We start from the raw sequence: 25,735 nt of genomic DNA, 5'->3' as shown, positions 1-25,735 counted from the left end.
AATTAAAATATTTTCCCTATGATCAAAATTTTAATTCGGGTCATCTTACTGACTTAAAATACAACCTCATTTGCTGATGCATTGTCAATGCAAAATCTGACGCAGGGATTGTGTATGGGGTGAGTGGCAGTGGGCGGACCTTAAAACATCTGTAAGAAAGTTGGAATTCTTAATGATTAAGCCTAGAACTTAATGATTACCTATCGGCAATTTCATTGGCTGTCAATGTAGGTTGTATTCTAAGTAAGTGTCCAGGTTTGAAATCTCTGGAAGCTTGCATCAAGAACCCCAAGGAATGTTTTCTTACATAGGAGAGATTTTCAACAATAGTACTTCATTGTTGTAAAACTGCTCTTATAATACTTGATGAAACTATCTCCAATACTTGTGTCCACATTGCGAGGCTATGAAAACAAGGCTAGGGTCTGTTCCATCAACAACTATAGTCAAACTCTGTTGGCTCTAACTCCCAGGAACTGGCGAAAATACCTCGAGCCTCAGGATATTTGAGCCAAGCTGTAATGCTAATATTAATAGAATAAAATTGGTCCTTTACATCCATATCAAACCACTGAGGAAGCCACTGAGGAAGTCGAGGTAGGTGAGTTTGAGCAAACGGGGTACAACTCTAGATGCAATTTCCATTTCAGGAATGTTTTTTTGACAATTGCCCTTAAGATAATTGATGTAACGGATCAGTTAGAACCCATGTCTTGATGTGTGAGAGGCAGGCACCTTTCCACGTGACAACTCTCATCCCCTATTGTACATTAATTCATTGAAATCATGTTTTTTTCATTTATATTTCAGAAGCGGAAGTCTGATCCCCTGAAGAGTTTAAAGTTTGAAGGACTTGGCATGAAAAAGAAGAGGAAAACTGGAAGAGCCAAGAAATGACAAACTAAACATTCTCATGCCAATGTGTGCTTTTGAATTGTGAATAGATGGATACCTGGGACAGGATTATGAAGAGTTGAAATGCTTGACACAGTAATGCATGACGTTCTTTGTTAATGTATTTTGAATGTCTACGAGATATTCATGAAATGTCGAGTGTTCGGCACAAACTGGCATTTGTCCTAGAAATTTAGATTTTTTAAAAAACAAGAACGATTACTATAAGTGTATGTAATGATCATAATGCATGAGCCAGAATTTATAAGCAAATGACAAAATCCCAAATAATTATTCTAGCCCGGGCATGCTTTCGATCACTGAAGTCACAGAAATAGTGGTTGTTTGTTACATTGGGCAACTATGGCTTAAGTGTCTATTATAAATTATTGAAAAATTGTTGTGAAAGGTTTGTCACTCTGAATAAATTGTATCTTAGATAATGCCCCTTGATCTACTGGGAAATAAAATTAATGGTCAAAGATGAACACAGGTAAAAAGCTTGCAGACTCGCTCAAACTCCAGATTCTTTCCCAGCGCCACCAATAGTGGGTCTTAATTGATATAGCTTTCTTGGAATTACATATGGCTGAATAAAGCCTTTAGAATATCATTTTGTATATTAATTGTTCATCAAGTTTTAATTTATAACAGGGGTTATTGAAAAAAGAGCACAAGTGTAACTAGTTTTTGGCAGTTAGGCTTCAGAATGCTTTGCTGTTGTTAATGCTGAATTGAAATTGTTAAGACTTGACAGACTTGAACTTATTTAAAGACTTGAAGTTCTTGAAAGACTTGCAACTGTTAAAGGACTTGAAATGTTTAAAGAATTGAAATTGTTAAAAGACTTGAAATTGTTAAATGACTTGAAATTGTTAAATGGACTTGAAATTGATAAAAGACTGGAAATTATTACAAGACTTGAAATTGTTAAAAGACTTGAAATTGTTAGAAGACTTGAAATACTTGAATTGTTTAAAGACTTGAAATTGTTAAAAGACAAATTAATTCATGAATTATACTGACATTAACTGTAAGTATATACTGTATATATTTTCATCGAAAATGTTCAGTATTATTAATGTATTGTTTTTGAAAAGTTAAAATTGCAATAAGATTTATAGAAGGAGTAAAACACCTTCCCATGAAATGGTTTACATTTAGTTATACCACATACTTCTATAAATAACATAATCATTTGAAACTGAAGGCGTATATGTGAAAAGGTATGAAATTAATTCAATAAGTTTGAAACACCTCGCTGCCTTTTGTCATTATGTCGACATGATTTTCTCATTTAATAGGGTGAATCATAATTATTATACCATCATGTTTTATTTTGATTATTAAGCAATTTTATGAATAAAACATTTAATTTTATGTTTTTTGGTTGTTTTCAATCGTTTCAAACTTTCACTTCACTATAAAAAAATAAAATAAACAAAATCACTTTGCTGGGAAGATGAATGAGTGACATCATTTCTGTATGATGTCATTTGGCTAAAATTAGGCGTGATTCCAATTTAAAATTATTAATAAATTATTTATTTAAATTAATTCATATATATTTACCTTGCAAACACAAAAAAATATTTCATTTATGAGATTTAATTAATTGTTCTCACTCAATGAATACGTCCTACACTGAAACAATCCTCCGTATAATTTATATGAAGTGTTAAAAAAAATGATTAAAATTCATGAAAGCATATTAATGTTTTTGGCTATAAAAAATTAAAACTAACAAAAATTTCTCGGGAAGGTATTACAAAGCATCTTGAGAACTTTTTAAAAATATTTCAACTTTTGTAAAATTTTGAATTTTACTATTTCTTAAAAAAAAACCTAAAGCTTTAAAATGCTAATTCCATTTGGTAAAAAATGAGTTTCAAAATTTAAGAGACAAAATATACAATAATGGGAGAATCTGATTGGAATAAAGTTTAATATTCATAATATTCATTTATCATTGTACTTGTTACCCTATCTGGTTTGCTGTATAAAAAACATCTGTATTCAAAACAAATCTCTGAAAGTACTATAAATATCATTTCAAAAGACAATCACATAAAAGATTTAAATGCTTTTGGAAGAACAGTCAAAAGATAATGAGCATTATCGGTAAACAATGTTGTTACACAATTAATATTGAATGGTGTGACAATTTTACAGAGGGGTCTTGGAAATTGCAATCAGTTCAAATGTGAAACCAAAAGTACAGATTTTAAAACTGATTTCTACATTTCTCATTGTTTATTTCATTGATATTTTGCCAAATATGCTAAATTAGGACAATATCTACTTGGGTAAACAGGTTTAGATCAATTTCATATGATTCATTTTTAAGTTGAAACTTATTTATTTTACGATAATTGTAAAACAAGTTATTGCACATTATTTTAATTGCTCTCTTTGGCACAATGTTACTCGAGTCAGTGTTTTAGGGGTAACTGGAGTACCCGGAGGAAACCCATTTGTCCAGCTTGATAGCCACAAACCAAACCCACATGACTCCAGGCCGGGAATGGAACCCCAGGGCTGGTATTCAATATTGGTCTTTATTGGATCTAAGAACGATGTAGCTAATCGGATCACTTGTTATTAATAACTGACCAATAGATTGAATAAAGTCAATGATGTATGACCATAAAATTAACTTAAGTTGAATATTGAATCCACTCCAGGTCCCCTGGTTGAGAAGTGAGTGGCGCTAACTGGACATATTTAGGATTCAAATTTATTTATGGTTGGTCAATGTTGGTTTTGACAAGAACATGTAAACCAGACTGTATAAACGTTTATTTTTGGTCATGTTAACAATGAAGACAGCAAGGCTGAGGCGAACTTCATTGTTTAGAAGTCTAAAACTAAATCCTCACTTTTTTAGTGTTTAGCACAAAATGCCTCTTTACTAGTCAGTGCACATGCACCAGCTTCTAAATAACTCACTTGGTAAATCTTCTAAATGATTCAATATGAATCTTTCCAGCGATACCATTAGCAAGTCATAATGTACCAGTCAATTGTAACAACAACAACAACACACACACCCCCGGTCCGCGGGTATACTGGGGAAATGGGCCGTGTTTTTACCTTCCTGATGGTCCAGGAGTGCTGGGTCGATGTGGTGGTTTTGTCTTCGCTACAAATATAGCAGGGAATGGACCTTAGTTAGGGTCCCTGGGGTGCCGGGGAGTTTGGCGGGGATTTTAACATCAGTTCGTCCCCTCAAGGCGGGGATTTTACCCGGGCTTGGCTGGACCCAAAGTCAAAATCCCCTCTATTCCCCTGACCTGGGGAGGCCCTGGTTACAATTAACTGACTTGTGCATAAGCCTGAGCACTACTTCAGATTCTGGTGTGAGGAACTTGCAAAATGCTGTTGCAGTCACTTTTCATATCTCCATTGTAATCAGTCATCGTTAATGACTTGTAAGTTATGTAATGGTAACATATTGGATATAGGTAATGGTTTAATCTGAAGTTTTTGCTCAAGGCGACACACTTACACTACATAGCATTTTTTAAGTAAAGTAATTGCCTCCCCAAATTGATGAGAAATGTAGAAATTATCATAATTAAAAAAAAACATGAAAACTAGAGTGAAAAAAAAAATTGTGTTTGAATTTATGAACAAGGAGATAATGATATTTCCCTTGATTGGATGTAATGTCTAGCAGATGGTGTGTTATTAGTTCTACACGTGTGGTTTAAGGGCTAAATGGTAAGCTTCGGAACATTTGACTGAAGAGATCAACTTATAAAAAAATAATTTTATAAATTATGTTATTGTATGGTATTAATTTGGTTGACTGTTCCCAACTCCCATCAGCAATAGTTTGATAAAAAAAAATTTTTTTTTGATTATCCTTTTTGTATTATTTGTTTCTTGCATCTCTTAATATTTTTTTTTATCAGAGAAAATGATTTCTGGAAGAACTTGTTGATGGTCATTAACTCAAATATTTAATTGATCGATGTTTGAATGTTTTACTGGCATATGAAAAACGTTATTGTATTTCCACATGTAGGATAATTCAATGTCATAGTGCTACCATTAGCACAGCAAGGCGGGGGGGGGGGGGGGGGTTCACCAACTGATTCCCAAAATTACAATTACTTTTTATTTCAATTTTGGAGTATACAATAAATATAATATGCCCAAAATGCACCATTTCAGAAAATAAATCGTTCAAATTTTCATAGGGGAGTACACTCAATCCCCCTTGGAAACGCTTTATTATATAGATTACATTTAGTTTCAGAGGAAAGTTAAAAGGTTACGCACCCTCTAATGTCAAATTCTGAATCTGCCCCGGGTAACCATGCAGATACTCAATTAAAAAAATGATTTTTGGTTTGCAGTGTTTGTTTATTAAGAGACATGGACTTCTTAAAGGAACTAGTAGTTTTGGTCATATGCGGGACAGGTATGTATCCCAACGTTTTTAACATACTTCTTGATGTGTACACCCCAGGGGTGGGTCCAGGGTTCGACGTTACAGGGGGCATGACTAAGGGGCGTAACCTTTGACTTGTACCCCCTCCCTCACAATATTTCCTATATTGAAATTAAATTGATGAAGGTAAGGGCGAGGGTGCCCCCCCCCCCCGGGACCCGCTAATGCACCAAAACGCTATTATTGCTAATTTCTGTTCTGTGAAAGGAAAAAAATAAAATTGAAAGTACTACCTTTTATTTAATGGCATTCTTTGTCGTCATTGTGTTTATCTTTTAGATTTATTTGAATGATTTCATCTGATAATAGTCGCAAAAGAAGCATCCTGTTTCGTCCAAGTATAGCATTAAATGACGCATTATTGTATTACATATGTGCAGCAGTTATTTTAGTATGAATTATTGTTGAAATGCAGATCTGCAACCTTCTCCTATAATGATACACGAGAAGATGTTCAAAACCTTTTCTGTGGTGTACTTTAGAGCCCATAATTCAAATAAATGTATGCAAAAAAACTTCCTTAAAATACAATGACATCCTACAGTTCTTTTATGTTTAAAATTGCATACGATATCTAAGCTTACATGTGTTTTAACAAAACATTTCAATCACCCGGTGGATCTTTGCCTATGTGCACACTGAAACTATACCGTTTAAATTAAAACTCTGCGCCCCCCCCCCCCCCCCCCCTCCGAAATCGATCAAGTTTACTTTTTTATATTAATATAGGAGGAAAAGTAATAAAAATACCTAAAATGCACCATTTTGGACTAGAATTTGCTTAAAATGTCATGGGGGAGTGCCCCCTAATCCCTCTTGCAACACTTTAAACCAAATGCATTTCGATTCTGGGGGAGGGGCGTGGTCAAAAGGTCCCGCCCCTAAGTTACGCCCCCTCTAACGTCAAATCCTGGAACTGCCCCTGAATACACCGGATGTTTAACGGCGTCATACTGGTTAAAAATGTGCATATCAACATCAAAATAAATTAAATAATATAATAGGAGTGACCTATCATAATTGTTTTTAATGCTTACTAGGTAAAATATATTTCCATCTTACTCTAAAACAATTATTATTTGTATAATATGCTTTAATAATGTATAAAAAGTGTATGCGAAAGTTGTGTTATTTCGGAAATGACCGTGATGTCGTTGATTTTGTGTGTCAGACCACAGGCGTCGGGTTCATTGTTTCTAAAATGTTGATTATTATCATTTTGAGTACATATAAAGAGATAAACAACATATCTGAATATATTTATTAAAATGACAAGATTTTAGAAACAAGCAATGAGCAAGACGCCTGTGTGCCAGACATAGGCTGTATTCACGTACATTTTTTATGAACTCAAACTCAGACTCAGCCTCAGACTCAGGCTATACTCAGACTTTTTGAAAGAAATATTCACTAACGATTTTAGACTCAGAATCAGCTATGAATACTTTATCTCGACGATGCAAGCGGTATTTTCGTTCATTACGTCAGCAGGTGACGTTTGCTGATTTGTACGAGTGAACTGAATAAACATATTGATATTTTCTCTGTTCGAAACAATGAAATATCGATTTTATTTCACTGGTGAATCTCTATTTACCACCTGTAAGCGTGTAATATTTTTTTTGTTATTTTTTGTCGTTTTCACGTACTCAAATCTTATGGCATAATTGCAGTTAAATACGCTTGGAAAGTTACTAGAATCAATAGTTTACGAACACATTGAATATACTCAGACCTTATAGGATTTCTCTTTTCTAGAAGATGAAAGAAATGCCTTTAAGAAATGTCACATATAGAACAGATAATTGTGTGTCCGCTGCCTTAAATAGCCTCAAGGGAAAACTGTGACCTTTCAAGCGACACGTTTGACATTTTGACTAATTTATGAGTTGTTTTCTTTAATAACTTGTATGTCCTAAGAAATACACACATTTACTGTGACGCGCATGGCTTCTGTTTTATTTCGAAACTCAATTTTAAATGCAACATAATTCAAATTATACATTTTAAAGTTAACATCGGGTTCAGCCGTATACACGCCTCCAACATAGACGACGCAAGGCCATTGGTCCAGGACTTGTCACGCGGTGACCCCATATTTTCCCAAATTTATATCGTACCAAAATGGCCTCGTACCGATGAATATTCCGATGAATAAATGAAAAATTTGAACCATGTAAACATGTTGTCGACGTGATATATACGTTACAGGGTTAGTAGGTGACCCGATATGGGATATATGGGGCGCTGTTTCCTTTGCCCCGTATATACCATATCGGCTCACCTACTAACACCATACTAATATCACTTAGGCTTGTAAAAAGTATACGTCAACAATACATACATGTCTTCATGTATTTTTCATATATTATATAATCAACTACCTCCGTTGTCTCTCCGATTAAAATTTTCCAGCAAAAAATTACTACTCTGAGTCTCTGACGCAACCGGAACTCCTCGGCCATTTTCCAGCGAAAACACCGGTACATTTGTAGAAGTAGTTCCTATTTTTTAGTTAATACTTTTAATTTATTGTAGCTTTAACGTAAGTTTTGTATTTAACCAAGTTCAAACTGATTCCTAGTGAAGTGTATTATTTTATACATAATTTATATTCCAAAGAGTAAAATAATAAGTAAGGTTTAACTGTTATATTGAAATTACTACGCGATCTACTTGCAGCATAGTTAAATGTAAAGATTTCTGACATTGTACACCGTCCATAAACATCCGAGGTTGTTTTCGATGGAAAATGGCCGAGGTCTTCCGAATCAGGAATGTATTCTTGCGCTGCTTGTGGTCACGTGATTCATGGCACCTTGTAATAAATGTCTATATTTCAATTGGTGCGTAAATGTCTAAAGAGCTGTAGGACCACTCTAGATGTCATTCGTCGCAGGTTTTGCGGCTTTTTGGTACCGTGAAAAAATACTCCTTTGGCGAATATCCAACCAACCGTTGGGGTGAAACTCCCCTTTGGATTCAAAATATTGTATATGTCACACTTGGAGATGTGACGGGGTCAAGCCACAATACACAGCTCTGTTATAGGGCGGGGGCAGACCTTTATAAACTCAAACAAGAACAACAACGTCTAAGGAAATGTTCAAATTAGTAACTTGGTGCAAACACTCGAGCAGAACATGTGCTCCAAAGCCCCTGTTGCAAGACATATATATTTGAATCTATATATGGCATAGTCCTATTTATAAACGTCTAGAGGAATGTCCAAATTAACAAATGGATGCAAACACTAGCAGGTGTTCGAAATACTGTGAACTCCCTGCGTTGTGCCTATTTGTTAGGCCATATATATATTAATTTAATTGTCGCATACTTTTTTAATAAACGCCTTGAGGAATGTCCAAACTAACAACTTGAGGCCAACATTGAAGGATTGCAACTCGCCCAGTTCTCAGAAATACTGTGAACTCTTCCTTATTCATTGATGTAAGTCATATATATTTCAACTTATTATCGCATACTTTATTTATGGACGTCTAGAGGAATGTCCAAATTAACAACTTGATGCAAACACTGGAGCATGGCAACTCCTCGATTTCTTAGAAATAACTGTCTATGTAAAGCCATTTTCGTTGAATTTAATTATCGTATACAATCGAGCCCATTTGGTTCGATCCCGCTTGGCTCGAAATAGACGTCAAAGACCGATTTCTTTATAAAGAGCGAAGGTAAACATTCCCTTTAGGCTCGAAGTTTCTGAGGCTCGAGGTATTTTCGCCACACCCTGGGAGTTCGAGCCAACGGGGTTCGACTGTACTTTTATTTATAAATGTCTTGAGGATTGTTCAAATTAACAAGTCAGGAACTTAGCCTCGCAACTCGGATAGTTTTCAGAAATGCTGTGAACCCTATATTTGTTTTAAGTCTAGGTTTTTAGCCAGATATATTTATCGCATCCTTAATATTAATGTCCAAATAAACAACTGGGTTCCATTACTGAAGCATTGCAGCTCAGCTCATAGAAATATTGCGTACTCTTCGCTTTAATGCGGCTATGTTAAGCCATGTACACACATATATATTTGAACTTATTTACCGCACAGTTTCAAGCATAAACGTCTGACCCACGATGTTCGTACCAAAGAAACTTTAACAATTTCTAGTCCGAAATGGTGCATTTTGGGGGTATAATAGTACTTTTTTCACATATATTGAACTAAAAAGTAAACCTGGACGATATGGAGGGGGGGGGGGACGTGTGCCGGGTCCCGTTAGTGTTATCATTTTTTTTTAAACTTATTATTGTAAACATTTTTAATTATTCAATAATGAAACTATAAGAGGACTTAAAACGCATTTCTAATTATATCTATGCTTTAAGTGCGTGCGTGCGTCTCATAGTAAAAAAGCAAGTACATGTACTCTGAAAGAACAAAATGTATATGACTTTTTTGTGTGTACTTAATTCTATAGCAAACACTTAAAAACATTTCTGATATAAAAACGGCTGTGCTGTAGGGCATCTATTTGAAGCCATAGCACTTACATAGCGATCGGCATTAATAATGAAAGATTATCGCGGCCTTTCATGGATACAAATGATACTGCTGGTTTTGGAAGTAATACTACAGAGGTACAGAACAAGCAATGTCCTAAACTATCACCATGGTATCGGAAACACGCCATGATGTTCTAAAATGAAACATTTCCATATAAGTCTGTTCTACTTTCGTCAGCCAATAAACTCAAAGTTGAGGGCGGACATCAAGGGAATTCGGGCAGCTATATTTGAGTCTAGTTGCCATTTAAAACGTCGATTAAGCGTCTGATCTATAACGGGGTAGTTGAGAAGCTTTCATGAGGTCGATACAGCGCTTGGCGAACTTATGAGGCAGCATTGCCTGGCTGCAGCATTGATCCGAGGTGGCAGCGGCTGGGGAAAAGCTTTAAAGCTACATTGTTCTTCAAATATGTTCAGGTCAGATGTCTGACGCTCGTACGCTGCAGTTTTTGTGTGACGCCAACAACAAGGCTCAAAGTTTAAGCAGTTTTTATTTCAACTGGAATCAAAGGCAGAACGTATTTTGAAATCTGAAACCTGAAACTATCCGATGATCCCTTTGGTAGAGGCCTGAACCTGAAACTGTTCGATGATCCCATTGGTAGAGGCCTGAACCTGAAACTGTCCGATGAACCCATTGGCCGAGGCCTGAACCTGAAACTGTCCAAAGATCCCATTGGTGGAGGCCTGAACCTGAAACTGTCCGATGATCCCATTGGCGGAGGACTGAACCTGAAACTGTCCGATGATCCCATTGGCGGAGGCCTTAACCTGAAACTCTCCGATGATCCCATTGGTGGAGGCCTGAACCTGAAACTGTCCGATGATCCCATTGGCGGAGGACTGAACCTGAAACTGTCCGATGATCCCATTGGCGGAGGCCTTAACCTGAAACTCTCCGATGACCCTATTGGCCGAGGCCTGAACCTGAAACTGTCCGATGTTTCCATTGGCCGAGGCCTTAATCTGAAACTGTCTGATGATCCCATTGGCCGAGGCCTGAACCTGAACACTTAGTATAATTAGGTCAAGCTGTGTTACGAATATTTTTGTATCATATAACTCAGTATCAACTAAATACAACAGTCTACAAAAACAGGAGACAAAAAGAGGTATATACATGTATGCAACATTACCATACAGTGAAAGCATAAGCATATCCTGGTGTATTTCTTAAACAACTCAACATGATCCTTAAAGCTTCGTGTTTTTATCTTTAAAATTACAGTACTTTGATCATGAGTTATGCATTCAGGAAATATATCACGAACTTATACCCATGGAACTTTAAGGTAGATGATCGTTTTTATCATAATATATGTTTCTGTTAAGTAGTATTTCCAAATAAGGAGAACTTATCCTTAAATCTATAAAACGAAATTTAAAACGTATGCATTTTATTCTTTTTTCTTTTTTCAAACGAGATTCTTTCCTTAAAAAATCCATTCAACCTTCCCAAAGAGTCTCCAGCAAGGCAATGCCAAATAAGGCCAAGAAATCCCCCCACTGGTCATTGTTTGGGATGAAGCCATTACAAACGTTCGATGGGATGTTATATATACTCATTGGTAAAAACTCGAGACACAATAATAGCGATTTTTTCTACTTTTTCTTAAGACTGACGATAATTTCCTCCAAAAAAAGCACACACATAAAAAGAGAGAAAAAAAAAAAAAAAATCGATCCTTTTCTGCAGTATTTTTTCTCCTGATGACGTTTCGACCACAATATTTTTATTTCTATATATTGAGTAGTATAAGTTATAAACGTCTTGTATCTTAGACAGAGGTGCGTATGGGCCTTGGGGGTCTGAAACGGTAAACCTTTTAAGACTAAGGAGTGAAGTTATCTTTTATGCGGAACAATTCATTCATTCATTTTATATACATGTTCCCTGAAATTCGTTACAGGTCGAACTACATGTAGCTTGACTGGATCCATACTCGAAGACCGCGGACATATTGAAACTCAGTGATTTCATGCTCCTGACCGAATATGTCGAGTTTTGGCCCAAATTTCTCGAATGTTCTTAAGCTTAACAAGCTTAAGTACCTTATTTTACTAAGCCAAGTTTCTTACTTAATCTTGATTTTACTAAATAAAAAAGTAATTTCCTTTACTCCTAAAAATGTAAATTGTAAAGAAACCATATACAAAAATAGTGAACTTAGCTTGAACCTGTTATAACGGACTTAAGACGTTTGGAGAAATTGGGGCTAGGTGAGCATAAATAAACTGTTTATTCAACAACAACATCAACAACAACAGCAACAGCAGCAGCAACAACAACAATAACAACATCAACAACACCAACAAGAGCAATAACAATAACAACAACACCACCAACAACAGCAGCAGCAGCAACAACAACAACAACAGCAAAAACAACAACTTTTAATGCATTCAGGCAATTATGCTTAAATAAACGAACAAACAGTTTACGAGCAAACAGGAAAATAAGCGAAACCATAAAATTACAACGTCAACACAAGATGAATTATTGTTAAAAAGTAGTAGTGAAATATTTTGCAATAAAGGGTAAATCTAGGATGTTTACATAATAAAAACATTTTGTGGTTAACAATTTGTTAGAAACAAAATTTAAACAATAAATTCCGAATGTTTGTTTTACAGGAATTTTAGAGCTGCTTTAAGGCTTCCAAGAGATATATGGAGCAATATTCCACAGCTCAGCTGGAAGCTGAAATGAAATTGGATAAAAAAAACTGTAATATTGTCTGTGACGCTAACAGACGTTTTCAATATGGACTGCATCGGGAAAACTATTTCAGGCTCGCGGAGATAAATTGGTTCAACGGTTCGACCAATCGGATCGAAGTTGGGGGAGGCAATTAACTTGTTTGTACATATTTTTTTTTCAGCAGTAATGACAATTGCGGTTACCTCGCAGGCTGTCATTTGAGTGAATAATGGATTGCTATTTCGATAACATTTTTTGCGGTTAGTGCGGGCGGCGTGGGTGGATGATGGCGGTATTCTTTATCTGGGACAAACCGTGCGTCCTCGACAAGGTCATTAGATTGTGGGCTGGTAATCCGAAAGATTTATTTAGTTTAATCAGCATTTTTTTTACCTTTTAACAGAAATCCAATAATTTAAAGTTACCCAATATGAAAAAAACGGTTATTGCAAATTTTGACAGATTTTATCATACGAAAAACTTTTAACGACGATTTTATTTTAACTAATTAATTTTTAAATTTTATTTATCGTTATTAGCGAAGTGTATTGACTGCTATTTTTTAGTGTCATATAACCTTAGTGTCATATAATCTTAAAATCCACTGGGTTTATATAATTGTCAATTATATTATATATGTTTAACTTTGATAATATGTTGTAATATCGTCGATAAATCATAATTATTCTGTCCCATTACATGATAAACAGACCTGGGCTGGTATTCAATATTGATCTTAATTGGATCTAAGAACGATGTAGCTAATCGGATTACTTGTTATTAACATATGGCCAATAGAGTTAATGAAGTCAATGACGTATGGCCATAAGATTTACTTAAGTTGAATATTGAATGTAGTTTTTTTTCAGGGTCAAGACTGATTTTACCCAGCTGAGGCAACATGCAACTATTCAAATTAAGCCAATGCAGCTGTTGGGATCGGCATCATACTTTCAAGCATCTGTGGTGAAATAAAGTGACATGTGACCAAAACGTATGCATACGATCGACAATCGGATCGGGCATTTTCCAACAGAATTGGTATATCTCGAAGTTTGCCGGAGATGGCCGAGTTGTTACGATTGTACCATTAATATAAGTCAATTCTTGATTCTTGCATGGACTAACGATATGCTCATTTTACACATTATCTGAAGCGACACTCTGTCGCGCCGTGTATTGTGGCTTAGGGGTCATAAATCACGAACACTAAATCTGCAGTCAGTTATTTGTATTGTATTAACTGTTGATATGAAGTATCTGCTAGTGGCAAATATAATCTTGCATATTCTCTTGTTTTCTACAGGTCATTAACATTCAACACGATAAAGATTAGTTAGTTTCAATTACACACTTCATAAAAGTAACAATTTCTTTTTCAATATGATTAAAACAGGACTGATATTTACACAGTAAATTGACAATTTAAGTTATTTCTTAATAACTTTAATAAGATAAATGTCTAAATAGATGTTATGAATACCGGTTCTTGAAAAAACAATATCAACGATCGTTGGTTTGATAGTTGTATTTCATTATATCGTTCTCTTTGCATTGAAATTCCGTGTTCAATAAATTGTTAAACATTTTATACAAACACAAGGAGCCCCCTACCCCCACCCCTGGGTCCGCTAGTTAAGCATAATTGTGAAAACAAATACGAATCACGTTCGAGACTGTTTTCGGAGAAGATATGTGTATTGCTATCCTTTTTTATGGGACCTAGAGTTCGTCGCCGAAGGTGGGGCTCCAGCCCTTGTATTCTTTGGTACTAGCTAGGCGGCCACCTACAGATATCACTGGAGTAGTTAACTGAGTGCTAATGTGTCTGTAAACCGCTGGCATCAAACAGTAGAATTATATCGCTTCACCCCATCAGTATACCAGTATGTCTCCAGACATTTCTGCATGTCTTTTAACCATCAGGGCCGACGGCCTCGTTAGCGTTCCATATATGGATCTACTCGGTCGTTATAGGTGCTATATTTGTCGCCTTCCTGTAACCCATAGCCCTGGAGCAGGACTTCTATGGACTGGAATGGTAAGTGGGAATAGCGGCTGGAGCGAGAAACATCAATATAAGACTTGGAAATGTTAGAGGCATTCGGAACTCCTCGGCCATTTTCCATCGGATGTATGCCGATATATCAGTTGAAGTAGTAGTTGAATTTAAATAATAGTATTAATAGAAGTGTTTTAACGTGTATTTTGTATTACTAAGTTAAAATTAATTGCAAGTGAAGTGTTTTATTGCATAAATAAGTAAGATTCCCAAGAGTGAAGTCATAAAGTCTAACTGTTAAATTGAAATTACTACGCGATCTTCTGCAACGTAGTAAAATGTAAATATTTCGGACATTGTAAACCGTCCATATACACCTGAGGTTGTTTTCGATGGAGAATGACCGAGGTGTTCCGAATGACCGTATTAGCTCATGTTAGTATGTTATTCAGGTTATACCCCGCACTGACCAACCAGTATATATGTTGATGTTTTTAAATTATTTATCATTGAATGTTGACTTAGATACTACCGGCACCTGTGATTGTACCATATACAGAAAAAAGCTATTTTGTAATTTTGGCCCAACCAGTTGGTAAAAGCTTGACCTCGTAATGCAAAACATCAGACACTTACACCAGCCATGGCCAGTTAGAGCCACAGGTGCCCGTCACATAACTTGATCACTGAAATATGGCCCTTTTGTCCTTTGATATTGTTAAAAAATACAATAAATTTCTAAGAGTACAACTTGAAAAACATCATTATATAATTATTTAAGTGATCAAGCAATATGACGGACACCTGTGGTTAGAGCCCTCTTTGTTCAGGAAATCATGAATCTCCACATCTCGAGTGGCATCTAGAAAGAAGGATATTTCCAGATACAAAACTTACATACAATGAAAGAAGGTAAGAACATGCTGTTTAAGACACGAAACATACATACATGGAGTTACCAGCTGGTGTTTGGTATCACTTACAAGTTTCGTGAACAAAGTTCTTGTCTGGCGGTAGTTTTTGCTGATCAAAAGTACTAACTAATAAAATAGTTATAAAACATGTATTTTTTCATTATCCAGCCATTTAATACAAGCCAGCCGCGAGTTTCCCACAGAAATAAATCTGTAAATGGCATTGGATAATTCCCGGGGAGAGCATTGATTCCTGGCAGCTATTAGGTAAGCGCCTGCTATATCGGGACTGCAGACACAAGCGTCACTGTGACGTGGATGCCAATACCGACGTTAATGCGGAGAAATTCTATATTTGGAAAAATATCTCAATGGATCTCAGAAACATGGCCTTTTATGTAAATGAGACTGGGCGGCATATAGACAGTTTCTATGTCATGTAAGGAAATAATTTGCTTTCTCTAAGGCGAGATGATCTGGGATTGCCATAATAATTGCCTGGAGATGGTATTAATTTTAGCAATGTATGAGCGGATCTTTTTTTAAGTTGGCAAATACAGTGTTATGTGTATGTGTTCAAACATGTTAGTCAGCTTTCTGTTATCAGTTTGCCATCATCATCATCATCATCATCATCATCATCATCATCATCATCATCATCATCATCACCAACAACAACAACAACATCATCATCATCATCATCATCATCATCATCATCATCATCATCATCATCATCATCATCATCATCACCACCACCACCACCACCACCACCACCACCACCACCATCATCATCATCATCATCATCATCACCATCATCATCATCCTCTACATCGACAATTTAAAAGAAAACACAAATGAAAGTTTTCTATTCATTTTTATTTGAAATAGTGTAGACTGTTTCACAGTAAGAAAATGCAACTTTTATCATAACAAATTCCATGAAAAATAGATTCAAAGGGATATTCTCCACCTATATTCTGTATTTGGCCGCTTCTAGAAATGGCCCTTTCCAGTAAAGCTATGCCTCATTCATGTGTAGATGTATATCCCTTTAAATCGATTTTTGATGGGGCAATATACACCACAAAGTGATTTTAGAGAAAAATAAGTTTTATAACAAATGGAAAAATAAGTATCTCATTCATAACAAGAAAATGTAAATGTCAAAAATTCACAACATATAACTAGCACAGTTTATAACAAGATCACATGTTGAACGAAATTTAAAGATGCCCTATTACATATAAGTATCTGCATCAGTTTAAAGCTGCACTCTCACAGATTGATCGTTTTGACAACTTTTTATATTTTGTTCAAAAAATGATGTTTTAAGGCTGAACGCGTTACTAATGCTTTAAGAAAAATTGATATATTTGGTAGTTTAATAGATGAGATCAGTTCTATTGTGAGTTATCTTTTATGACGTAATTAAAGGCACTGATGCCAAAATCAGCTGATTCTGAGACAAAATGAAAAAACACACCTAAAAACTGTCAATCTGTGAGAGTGCAGCTTTAAATGTATATTCTGGTGTTTATAAGTAGCATGCTGCATCAGATTAAAGACACACCCAGCGTTAAAGGCAGCCAAGTTTATTTAAAAAAAAGAAAACATCAATAAAAATCTACCTATGCGACGGTAATGTTTGAAGTATAACAAAATTACAAAAAAATATATCGATACCAGCCAAATTCCACTCATACAATAAGAGTGACTAAGATAAAAAATAATCTATTTAAAATATGCTTGGTATTAGCGCATATACGTAGTATTTCCATTCTAAATTCCGTACGGGATTTTTCTAAATGAGTTTCATTTTTGTCCCTTTTTAGTAATTTTCTCACAGCTTTAGTACTGATAATGGTATCAAACGCACAGTTCACCATTTTGAATGTTATTAGCTTATAGAATCATTTGCGCCAGGCTGTCTTTAAAACCAAGTAAAGAAAATATAATATCGATTTACTTATAATTTTATTTTTTTGATAAAGACTGAAAAACAAGATATCTACGCATCGAGATAAAAACAAGCAAAAAGCTATAAATAATACCTGTTAAAGCTTTTTAAAAATCATGTATGGCATCTTTATGTAACAATTAAACTTGAAAAAAAATATAAACAAATATTTCTGCTCAACAGAATAAGCACATTAAAACAATAGTATAACGACAATTAAACTATTAACGAGGTCTTCCAAAACATTGTTATCAGAAAAATAAATGTATTTACAACAGTAAATAAGAGTAAATTTACTAATATACTAGTAATCTATCTACTTAAAGTCAGTTATTTCAACTGATTTAGAAAATCAAATAGAACACTAATGATTTTCCACAATATTAATGAAGTAATTATTCATTAATGAAAACCATGGAGACAATTTATTAGATAAAAATATAATTCACTACTTGAGATTATAGCTATAATTTAAAACTACGCAATCGGTTGTGAACATAATATATAATTTGGTCTTTGGCTCATAATGTATAAAGATAATCTCACATAATGAAAATAAAATATATGAACGACATTAAAGCTAGCTTAAACGAAGCAAAGCGAAAGTGATAATTGAAGATTGAAGCATTCATTTAAAAGATCATTTAACCAGGCGACATTTGTACCGAAAGTGCCAATTTTAACCATACTTATGTTATCCACATTGCCGATTTATACAAAAGATCGAGTAACAGATTCGACTACAATTACATAAGACTATTAGCAAAATGTTTTTAATATATGAACATATGTTGCTTGATTATGCGTTCAATTTTGTGAATATGGCAATTATAATTATACATACGTCTATGATTAAACGTAGTAATATAGCTTTATAAAAGTTTTACACATGAAAATATGTATACGACCAAATTTTCTTGACTAGAAAATTTTACTGCAACAGTTCCTTTGCCCATAAAACGGTCCTTGTTCAAATGTCTTAAAGTCAAAAGTTCAAGCAGATATGATGAGATAATGCCTTTTTTCCGACCGCCTATAGTGACGTCATGATTACAACGACACCGTTGTTACCACGTGCGGTATAGAAGACACCGTCGACGTTGGAACGCTGGTTGAGCACGAACCATAAGACATACTGTCCATAAGTGATGGCGTGTGTGTGCCGGGCATGGATACATTTCCGGCCATAAGTTTCGCCTCTTTTTTCGCCTTTTGTTTTAAGTGCACTTTAGCGTGTCTCTTTTTCTCGTCAGATCTCGCGAATTTCCGTCCGCACGAGTCGCACGAGAATGGTTTCTCGCCTGTGTGCGTGCGCACGTGCGTGGTGAGGTGATCGCTGCGCGAGAAGGAGCGCATGCAGATCCGACAGTGGAACGGCTTCTGGCCGGTGTGGATGCGGAGATGCCGCGTGAGCTCATCGCTCCTCGAGAACCGTCGGTCACAGCCCTCAGCGGGGCACGGGTATGGGCGCTCGTGCGGCGGAGTCTTGCTCGGCCTGTTGGGATACTTGCGTGGTTTCACCGGAAGTAGTTTTAACTGACCTTGTTGATACGGCTGATTAAGAATGCCGGTAATTGGAACTTTTGATGCCGACTGAGTTTGATCATAGCTCACATGAGAAGAAGAAGGCAAGAGAAAGGAGTCCGTTGGGCTCATATCACACATTGGTTCAGTTTTGATTGGCACGTTACTGTACATGGGTGGGGTAACGCTAAGTCTTTGATGATTTTGTGTAGTCTGCAGCGCGGTAAAGTCCGGTAACTGTGCATGCTGTTGCTGTTGTTGTTGTTGTTGTTGTTGTTGTTGATTCTGGGCTGTTAAACTGCCTTGAATTGTACATTTGAAACTAGCACCAATGTTCGAAGACTGAGTCTGATATGTAATGTCATTAGCCTGAAACTGTGGCACGTTCTGCAATGTGTCCATACCGGTATTAGAAAAACTAAGCCCGCTTAGATTTCCGGTGGAAAATGGCACGGCCTCCCCTTGTTGTTGCGAACAGCTGCTGAATGTAGATTTCTGTTGTTTAAGTGGAAAGTTGATGGTGTTACAGTATGAGGCGCTGTAAGGAGGCGGTGGTATGGAAAACACGTTATCAATTGTGTCCAGGTTGTCACACCCGGAAGAAGCGGGCTCAGGCGTCGAATGAGGTGAGCACGGTGTCACAGGGGATGTCAAAGGCGGGGAGGCAAAGCCCGTTGAGTAAGTGTCAATGGGACTTTGACTTCCGGTGTCGGGCGGCGGAGAGCCGGCCTGTGACTGCTGTGAAGGAGTTGTGGGTGCAGAACTGAAAAGTGAGTTTGATCCACTCTGCTGATAGTCCGACAGTGTGGAGATGATCGCGTTGATGTCTTGTTGGCTCATCATATTTTGCTGCTGGCCCTGGCAAGGAACGTTGCACGAGCCCTGTGGCACCTGTGCTTGAATAGCCCCGGCCTGCATGGTCTGCGATATAATCGTGTTAAAAAAGTTGAGTGGCCCGAGTATGCCAAGATTCTGCATCGGGTCGCTGCATCCCGTAGTGGTTGGTGTGAACCCGGGTTTAGTGACCAGAGTTCCGGTATAGTGAAGTCGCTGCTGGCACCCACCTCCCATCTGCGAGTCGGTGCCATACACGTTGGACCCCGAGGAGGAAGGACCATTGTATGAGCTTCCGGGAGACGGGGATCCCTGGTTAGGCTGCGGTCGGAAGTACTGACACTGGCCAAACAGGGTCTCCGTCAACTTATCCGGTAAATTGACCGATGCCTCAAGGGTAGCTGAAATGAGAAATGAAAAAATGGTTAAGTTTTTTTATGCTATATTGCTTAAAGTTCTAAGCTTAAAAATAATCAAAGATTTTTTTATAAATTATTATGTAAGTCGAAAAATTTGAAACAATGCATCCAAATTATAATTGTAATTTCTTTTAAAAAAATTTCAATAGTATTTTTTTAAATTCTATTACGTAATATCATATTGTCTCAGGACAATCACTTATACTAAAGCAATTTAATATCATTTACCGCTTATATTTAACACCAGTGGTTTATTATGTAATACGCTCCGCGCATCTTGTTCATGTATATTATCTATCATTTTTCCAGACTCCGCTCGTAGAAAGAATTTTATGAATGAAGGCTTCTATGTTGTAGTAATTGAGGTTTCAGTGCGTCATGTAATTGATTGTATCCAAAAATAGAACAGCGAAACGGAAAACTCCATCAATTGACGTCATTGCACTTTATTAATAGAGCGTACATTGCTAAGCACCGCCCATAATGAAGTCCTATGACGTAAACGCATTCCGATGAGATGATCGATATCAGAGGCTTTCACGGTCTTTGAACAAATTTACTACTATATTTTCACAAATGACCACTACAATACACTAATAACAAACCCTATCAACCGTATAAACCTAATTGATTATTAGTAGCGCGGCGCATAAAGCAATAAACGGCAATAAAAGTACAGCTTTTATACCACCATCAATCAAAACTGTGACGCAGATAGTCTATAAATAGAATCTAGCGTTCAAGTATTATTCATCTAAGGTGTACGCGAAAAAATGCTGAATATTTCTTGTTCCATTCATTGTAAACATTTGAAATAACTCAAGTATAGTTCCTAATAGTATTGTAGTCATTAAACATCAAATGTCATACCGTTTTACACCGCAAACCAAACGTATAAAGCCAAAACTCGACATGTACATGTAACCCAAAACAGCTGATCACTAACCACAGACTATCAATGTTTTCAAAGTGAAACCTACCCGAAGCCGAGATCGGTAACGCATCCAAAGTATCAACAAAGAATGCCAAGTCCGACGACGATGTGACAGGGGTGTTCAGCTCCTCAACAGACTCCGACGGGAGCCTGGATGAACCAAATCCTGCATCGTGATAGCTGTCAAAACAAATTGTCTCCGCCAAGGCGACTTGGGAAAGAGTGTCCAAACCGTCCATAATCATATCGGAAGGTTCCGAAGTGTTCACCGTTTTATCCAATGCGAACAATTACAACATTTAAATCCAACATTAAATGTCCATCTATTATTGAATGCTAAACAATCGAACTCTTTTGCGAAGTCAGAACCAAGTTAACTCTAGCTCTCAAAAGTTATGAATGAATCTCTCTAACGTATCTCACAAATTTATGAATGAAACTGTAGTACTACACTTCCAAATCAAGACACAATAGTATTCCCTCTCAGCCAATCAGAATAACAGTCAGCCAATCAGCGACGCGTTACCACCCTAGCGACAACTACGAAAGCCATTGACGTAGGCACAAATTACAATACAATTTTACCGCAGATAACTAGGTCAAACGATAATATTCCAATATCTACATAATATTTCCGAAATTCTTTTACATGCTATGAACATCATGTCAAACTGCGTATATTGCAATAGAAAATATTTACAATTATTATCATACTTTGCAGTAAACTTCAATAGTATGAGTTAACCGCCATTTTACGCCGGATACTACATTGCCTTATACGATTAGCAAGGTCGCATTCCGGCTATTGACGTCATACGACTTTTCGTCTAAGCGAGAGACTTTTTACCAAATATGGAGCGATCGTAAACGTTCGGTGAACATCGGCTATCCTCGTAAACCGGAACATATGCTGCCTAATATAGAATTTTCCGTGAACTTTGATAAAAATAGTTACGATCGTAGGTTCTCGGCGGTTTTACGGTGTTTTATTATGCGTACTAGTGATATTTGATTGGATATCTGGTTCGAAAGTTCACATGATCACGTGGGCATGTTATAGTAGAATTTTACTACGATTTTTGTTGAATCTGCGAAAAAACGTAGGTTAGGTGGAGTGAAGCGAAGATAATTAGTTCAAGGTTGTGGTTTTGTGGCGGGAACAGTCATAATTGTAAATATTTAGCAAAATCATTGTAAACAAGCATGTATATATTTAAAGGCTTACGTTACGTATAGCACATGTATTAGAATTTTACGTGGAGTAAAACAAGCATTTATCATATTATCTAATTAGTTTGTAAAATAGTATATGAATCATTTATGATATTAGGAATGGAACTATTTTAAAACTGAATGCTGCATACACTGACTGCTCATCAATACATTGACTGAAATAAGACATTAAGGGTTTTACACTGATTATTCGGTATCAAATTTCCGTCAAATCCGAGGCCTAATCCTACCTCATGTATCTGACATCGAACAATTTATTGACGCTATAAGGCGTTTGTCTGGTCGATATGACATGGCCTGTTATCCAGTTTCAAGATTTCTACAATGTAGTATATACGTGGGGGAGGTGAAGATTTTTTATTTAATTGTTATAAGATAAGTGAAACCCCCGCCAAATGCCCCCGCACCCAAGGGACATTAGGTAAGGCCCATTCCCCGCTATATTTGGCGGGAAGACAAAACCACCGCAATCACCTGGCACTGCGGGGCCACCTGGAAGGTAAAAACACGGCCCATTTCCCCAGCTATCCCCGGTATACCCTCGGACCTGGGGGGGGGGGGGGGGGGGGGCAGTGGTAACAATTGACTGGTGCATAGTGCATTTGGATCTTTTTCGTGTATACATGTATGCCTGTGTGAACTTGTTCTTTTGAAACGTTTTTTTCTCATAGATTATGTTTTTATATTTTTGTATCATACCATGTTTTTAGTTTAAAAAATATATTTATGATTGGGAAATGTCTTGATTACTAGCGTGATATTGTGAACAGTCGCAAGTCTGAGTTCAGACCGGACTTATGTGACAAAACTGCAAACCTTCATTTGGTTGTACCCCTTCCTTCTCGTTGAGTTTTGATGTTGAAATGTGCTCAATTTTATTAATATTCGAGATTATACAATTATTCACATTGACGAATGATTCTGTGTAATTATATTAAAGTACTTTTCTGATTCTGGACTTGAAACTGTTCGTATTCATGGCGTCATGCATTTAAATTAAATCATTTTATAACGTTTGATCTTATTTTTTGTATGTTCATCGACACTGTGTGGAAAACAAATTGACAATTGATAAATGGACATTTTAACTTTCATGAACAACAAGAACAACACAGAGCAGCGTTCAGTTCCTTTGATGTGACCGGGGATATTATAATCAATTTCTTATTGTATGTCTTTGCCTCTGGTAAGGTATTTTAAAATTGATCCGTCACCAAAGCCATGTAAGCAATTACTGCAGCTTGTTGAGATCATTTGGCGAGGGTTTTAAATTGATCCCAAAAAAATATTCAACCGTGATTATATTTAAAAGTTTCAAAATAATTAAAAACGAGTACATGACACAGTTTTACCAACATAGAAATACTGGGCTCATCATGATCAGGCTTAATGAAACTTTAACGCACCAGTCAATTGTAACCACGGTCCCCCAGGTCCGGGGAAAAGCGGGGATAGCCGGGGGAAAGGGCCGTGTTTTTACTTTCCAGGTGTTCCCGCAGGGCCGGGTGACCGCGGTGGTTTTGCCATAGCGCCAAATTTTGCGGAGATTGGGCCTTATATAGAGTCTCTGGGCTGCGGGGGCATTTGGCCGGGGTTTAACCATCAGTGCGGGGGGGGCGTGGTTACAATTGACTGGTGCATAATGCACCAGTCAATTGTAACCACGGTCCCCCCAGGTCCGGGGAATAGCGGGGACTTTGACTTTCGGTCCAGCCAAGCCCGGCTAAAATCCCCGCCCTGCGTGGACAAACCAATGGTAAATCCCCGCCAAATGCCCCCGCACCCAAGGACCCTAGGTAAGGCCCATTCTCCGCTATATTTAAAGCGAAGACAAAACCACCGCATTCACCCGGCACTGCGGGGCCACCTGAAAGGTAAAAACACGGCCCATTTCCCCGGCTATCCCCGGTATACTACTAATTACTAAATAATGCATTTATGGAAAATATAAATTAATCACTGATAACAAGATTGTAACCGTGTATTTAATAGCTGAAACCGCAATAATACTAAATGATTGGTGAGTGCTAAAAGATTAAAAGATTTACAGTGATCTACTATAGTCTCATAAGGTAGAAATACCATGTTATCTGCACCTTTCTTTCAAATGAAACTCGGTGTCCTTCATAAGAACCATTGTTTTCGACATGCATGCATCCTTTTTGTTATACCAAAAGAATTGTATTAAATGTGATACTATTTATTTGGGAGTAAGAGTGCATCTTAAAGCTTGTTCGAAAAAATAGGGGCCTGGGGGGGGGCGGTCAATAAAGACCTTAGTCAATTTTATTCGTACGTTGAAATTATCTTAGTGGTGTCATAAGAACCATTGTTTTCGACGTGTGTTTTCATCATTTTTGGTATACCAAAAGAATTGTATTAATTGTGATAGTTCTTATTTGGGAGTAAGAGTGCACCTTTTAGCTTGTTCTTGAAATAGGGGTCGGGGGCCGTTTAAAAAAAGCCTCAGTCAATTTTAGTCGTACGTTGAACTATTTCGTGCTATCATATGTTCGGTTTTTTTGCTTCATATATGTGTATATTGACCTTGAACCAGTATTAATAAACATAAAGTGGAGGAAATAAAAACCACCAATGTTTTGCCACTCGTGACGTTTACACAGATTTTTGAGATAATAAAATTTACAACTAAAGTATTTTATTGAACCGCCCACTGGCCCCAATTTCTGGAAATAGTGTAACAAGCTTATGAAGCGTAGTTCATAAAGCCGAATTTCTAGAGTAATCTTGATTTTCAATTTTTGCAAAATGGAAATTAATTATTCGTGATTATCATAAAGTAAAATTCCTTGTAAAAGAAACAGAAAACATCTTTAGAATGTAAATATTACATAAGTTATACCCAAACAAAAAAGTCAGCTTAACTTTATTCCTGTTATTAGGGCTTGTAGATTGTTCGCAATATATGTGTCCGCCTTTCGCTCAAGAGGTTGTGGGTTCGATCCCCACATGAGAAGTCTTCTCATGACCTCTAAAAATGGACACCAGTATTGGTTTCTGCCCAGGACATGGACTCTAAGGTGATTCTATAAGCGGTCAACTTCCGCTACACCAAGCTAAAAGAACTTATTATATTACGACTTTCGACCTCGCGCTCCATTGACGGATGCCCTAACCTCTAGGCTACGGAGTTGTATTATCCTACAATTATGTTTTGTGGTCATGTTGCCAGTCAGCGTCTAAGATTTAGGTGGCAGTGTTTTGAAATATACTTACCAGGGGCGGCTCCAGGAATTGACGTTAGAGAGGACGTAACTTAGGGTCACAACCTTTGGAGACAAACCACTCCGTCAAAACAGAAATTTAAATAGATTAAAA

General features: G+C 36.7%; 2 protein-coding genes across 4 annotated transcripts in view; one reads left to right on the top strand and one right to left on the bottom strand.

Annotated features, from left to right (window-relative positions):
- Positions 1-2,274, top strand: part of LOC128211872 (probable ATP-dependent RNA helicase DDX56) — a 44,945-nt gene extending 42,671 nt beyond the window's left edge. Inside the window, exon 17 of the mRNA XM_052916983.1 lies at positions 811-2,274. Coding sequence (XP_052772943.1) covers positions 811-897 — 87 coding nt within the window. The 3' untranslated portion in view covers positions 898-2,274. The remainder of the gene's footprint in view (positions 1-810) is intronic.
- A 14,078-nt stretch (positions 2,275-16,352) lies between these two features.
- The window catches only part of LOC128211824 (early growth response protein 3-like), a 42,646-nt gene continuing 33,263 nt past the window's right edge, over positions 16,353-25,735 (bottom strand). The window contains exons 1-2 of one of the 3 annotated variants that reach the window (XM_052916902.1): positions 21,210-21,589; positions 16,353-20,211 (exon numbers count right to left, since the gene is read on the bottom strand). In XM_052916902.1, the coding sequence (XP_052772862.1) occupies positions 18,503-20,211; positions 21,210-21,408 (1,908 nt within the window). In that variant the 5' untranslated portion in view covers positions 21,409-21,589 and the 3' untranslated portion in view covers positions 16,353-18,502. Of the gene's footprint in view, positions 20,212-20,457; positions 21,184-21,209; positions 21,590-25,735 lie in introns of those variants that run through there. The other 2 variants (XM_052916904.1, XM_052916903.1) reach the window with 2 other exon arrangements.

This window comes from Mya arenaria, chromosome 12, assembly GCF_026914265.1.
Source record: "Mya arenaria isolate MELC-2E11 chromosome 12, ASM2691426v1".
Lineage (NCBI taxonomy): Eukaryota > Metazoa > Mollusca > Bivalvia > Myida > Myidae > Mya > Mya arenaria.
Note: the sequence above shows the minus strand (reverse complement) of the source record. Positions and strands in the feature narration are given on the sequence as shown.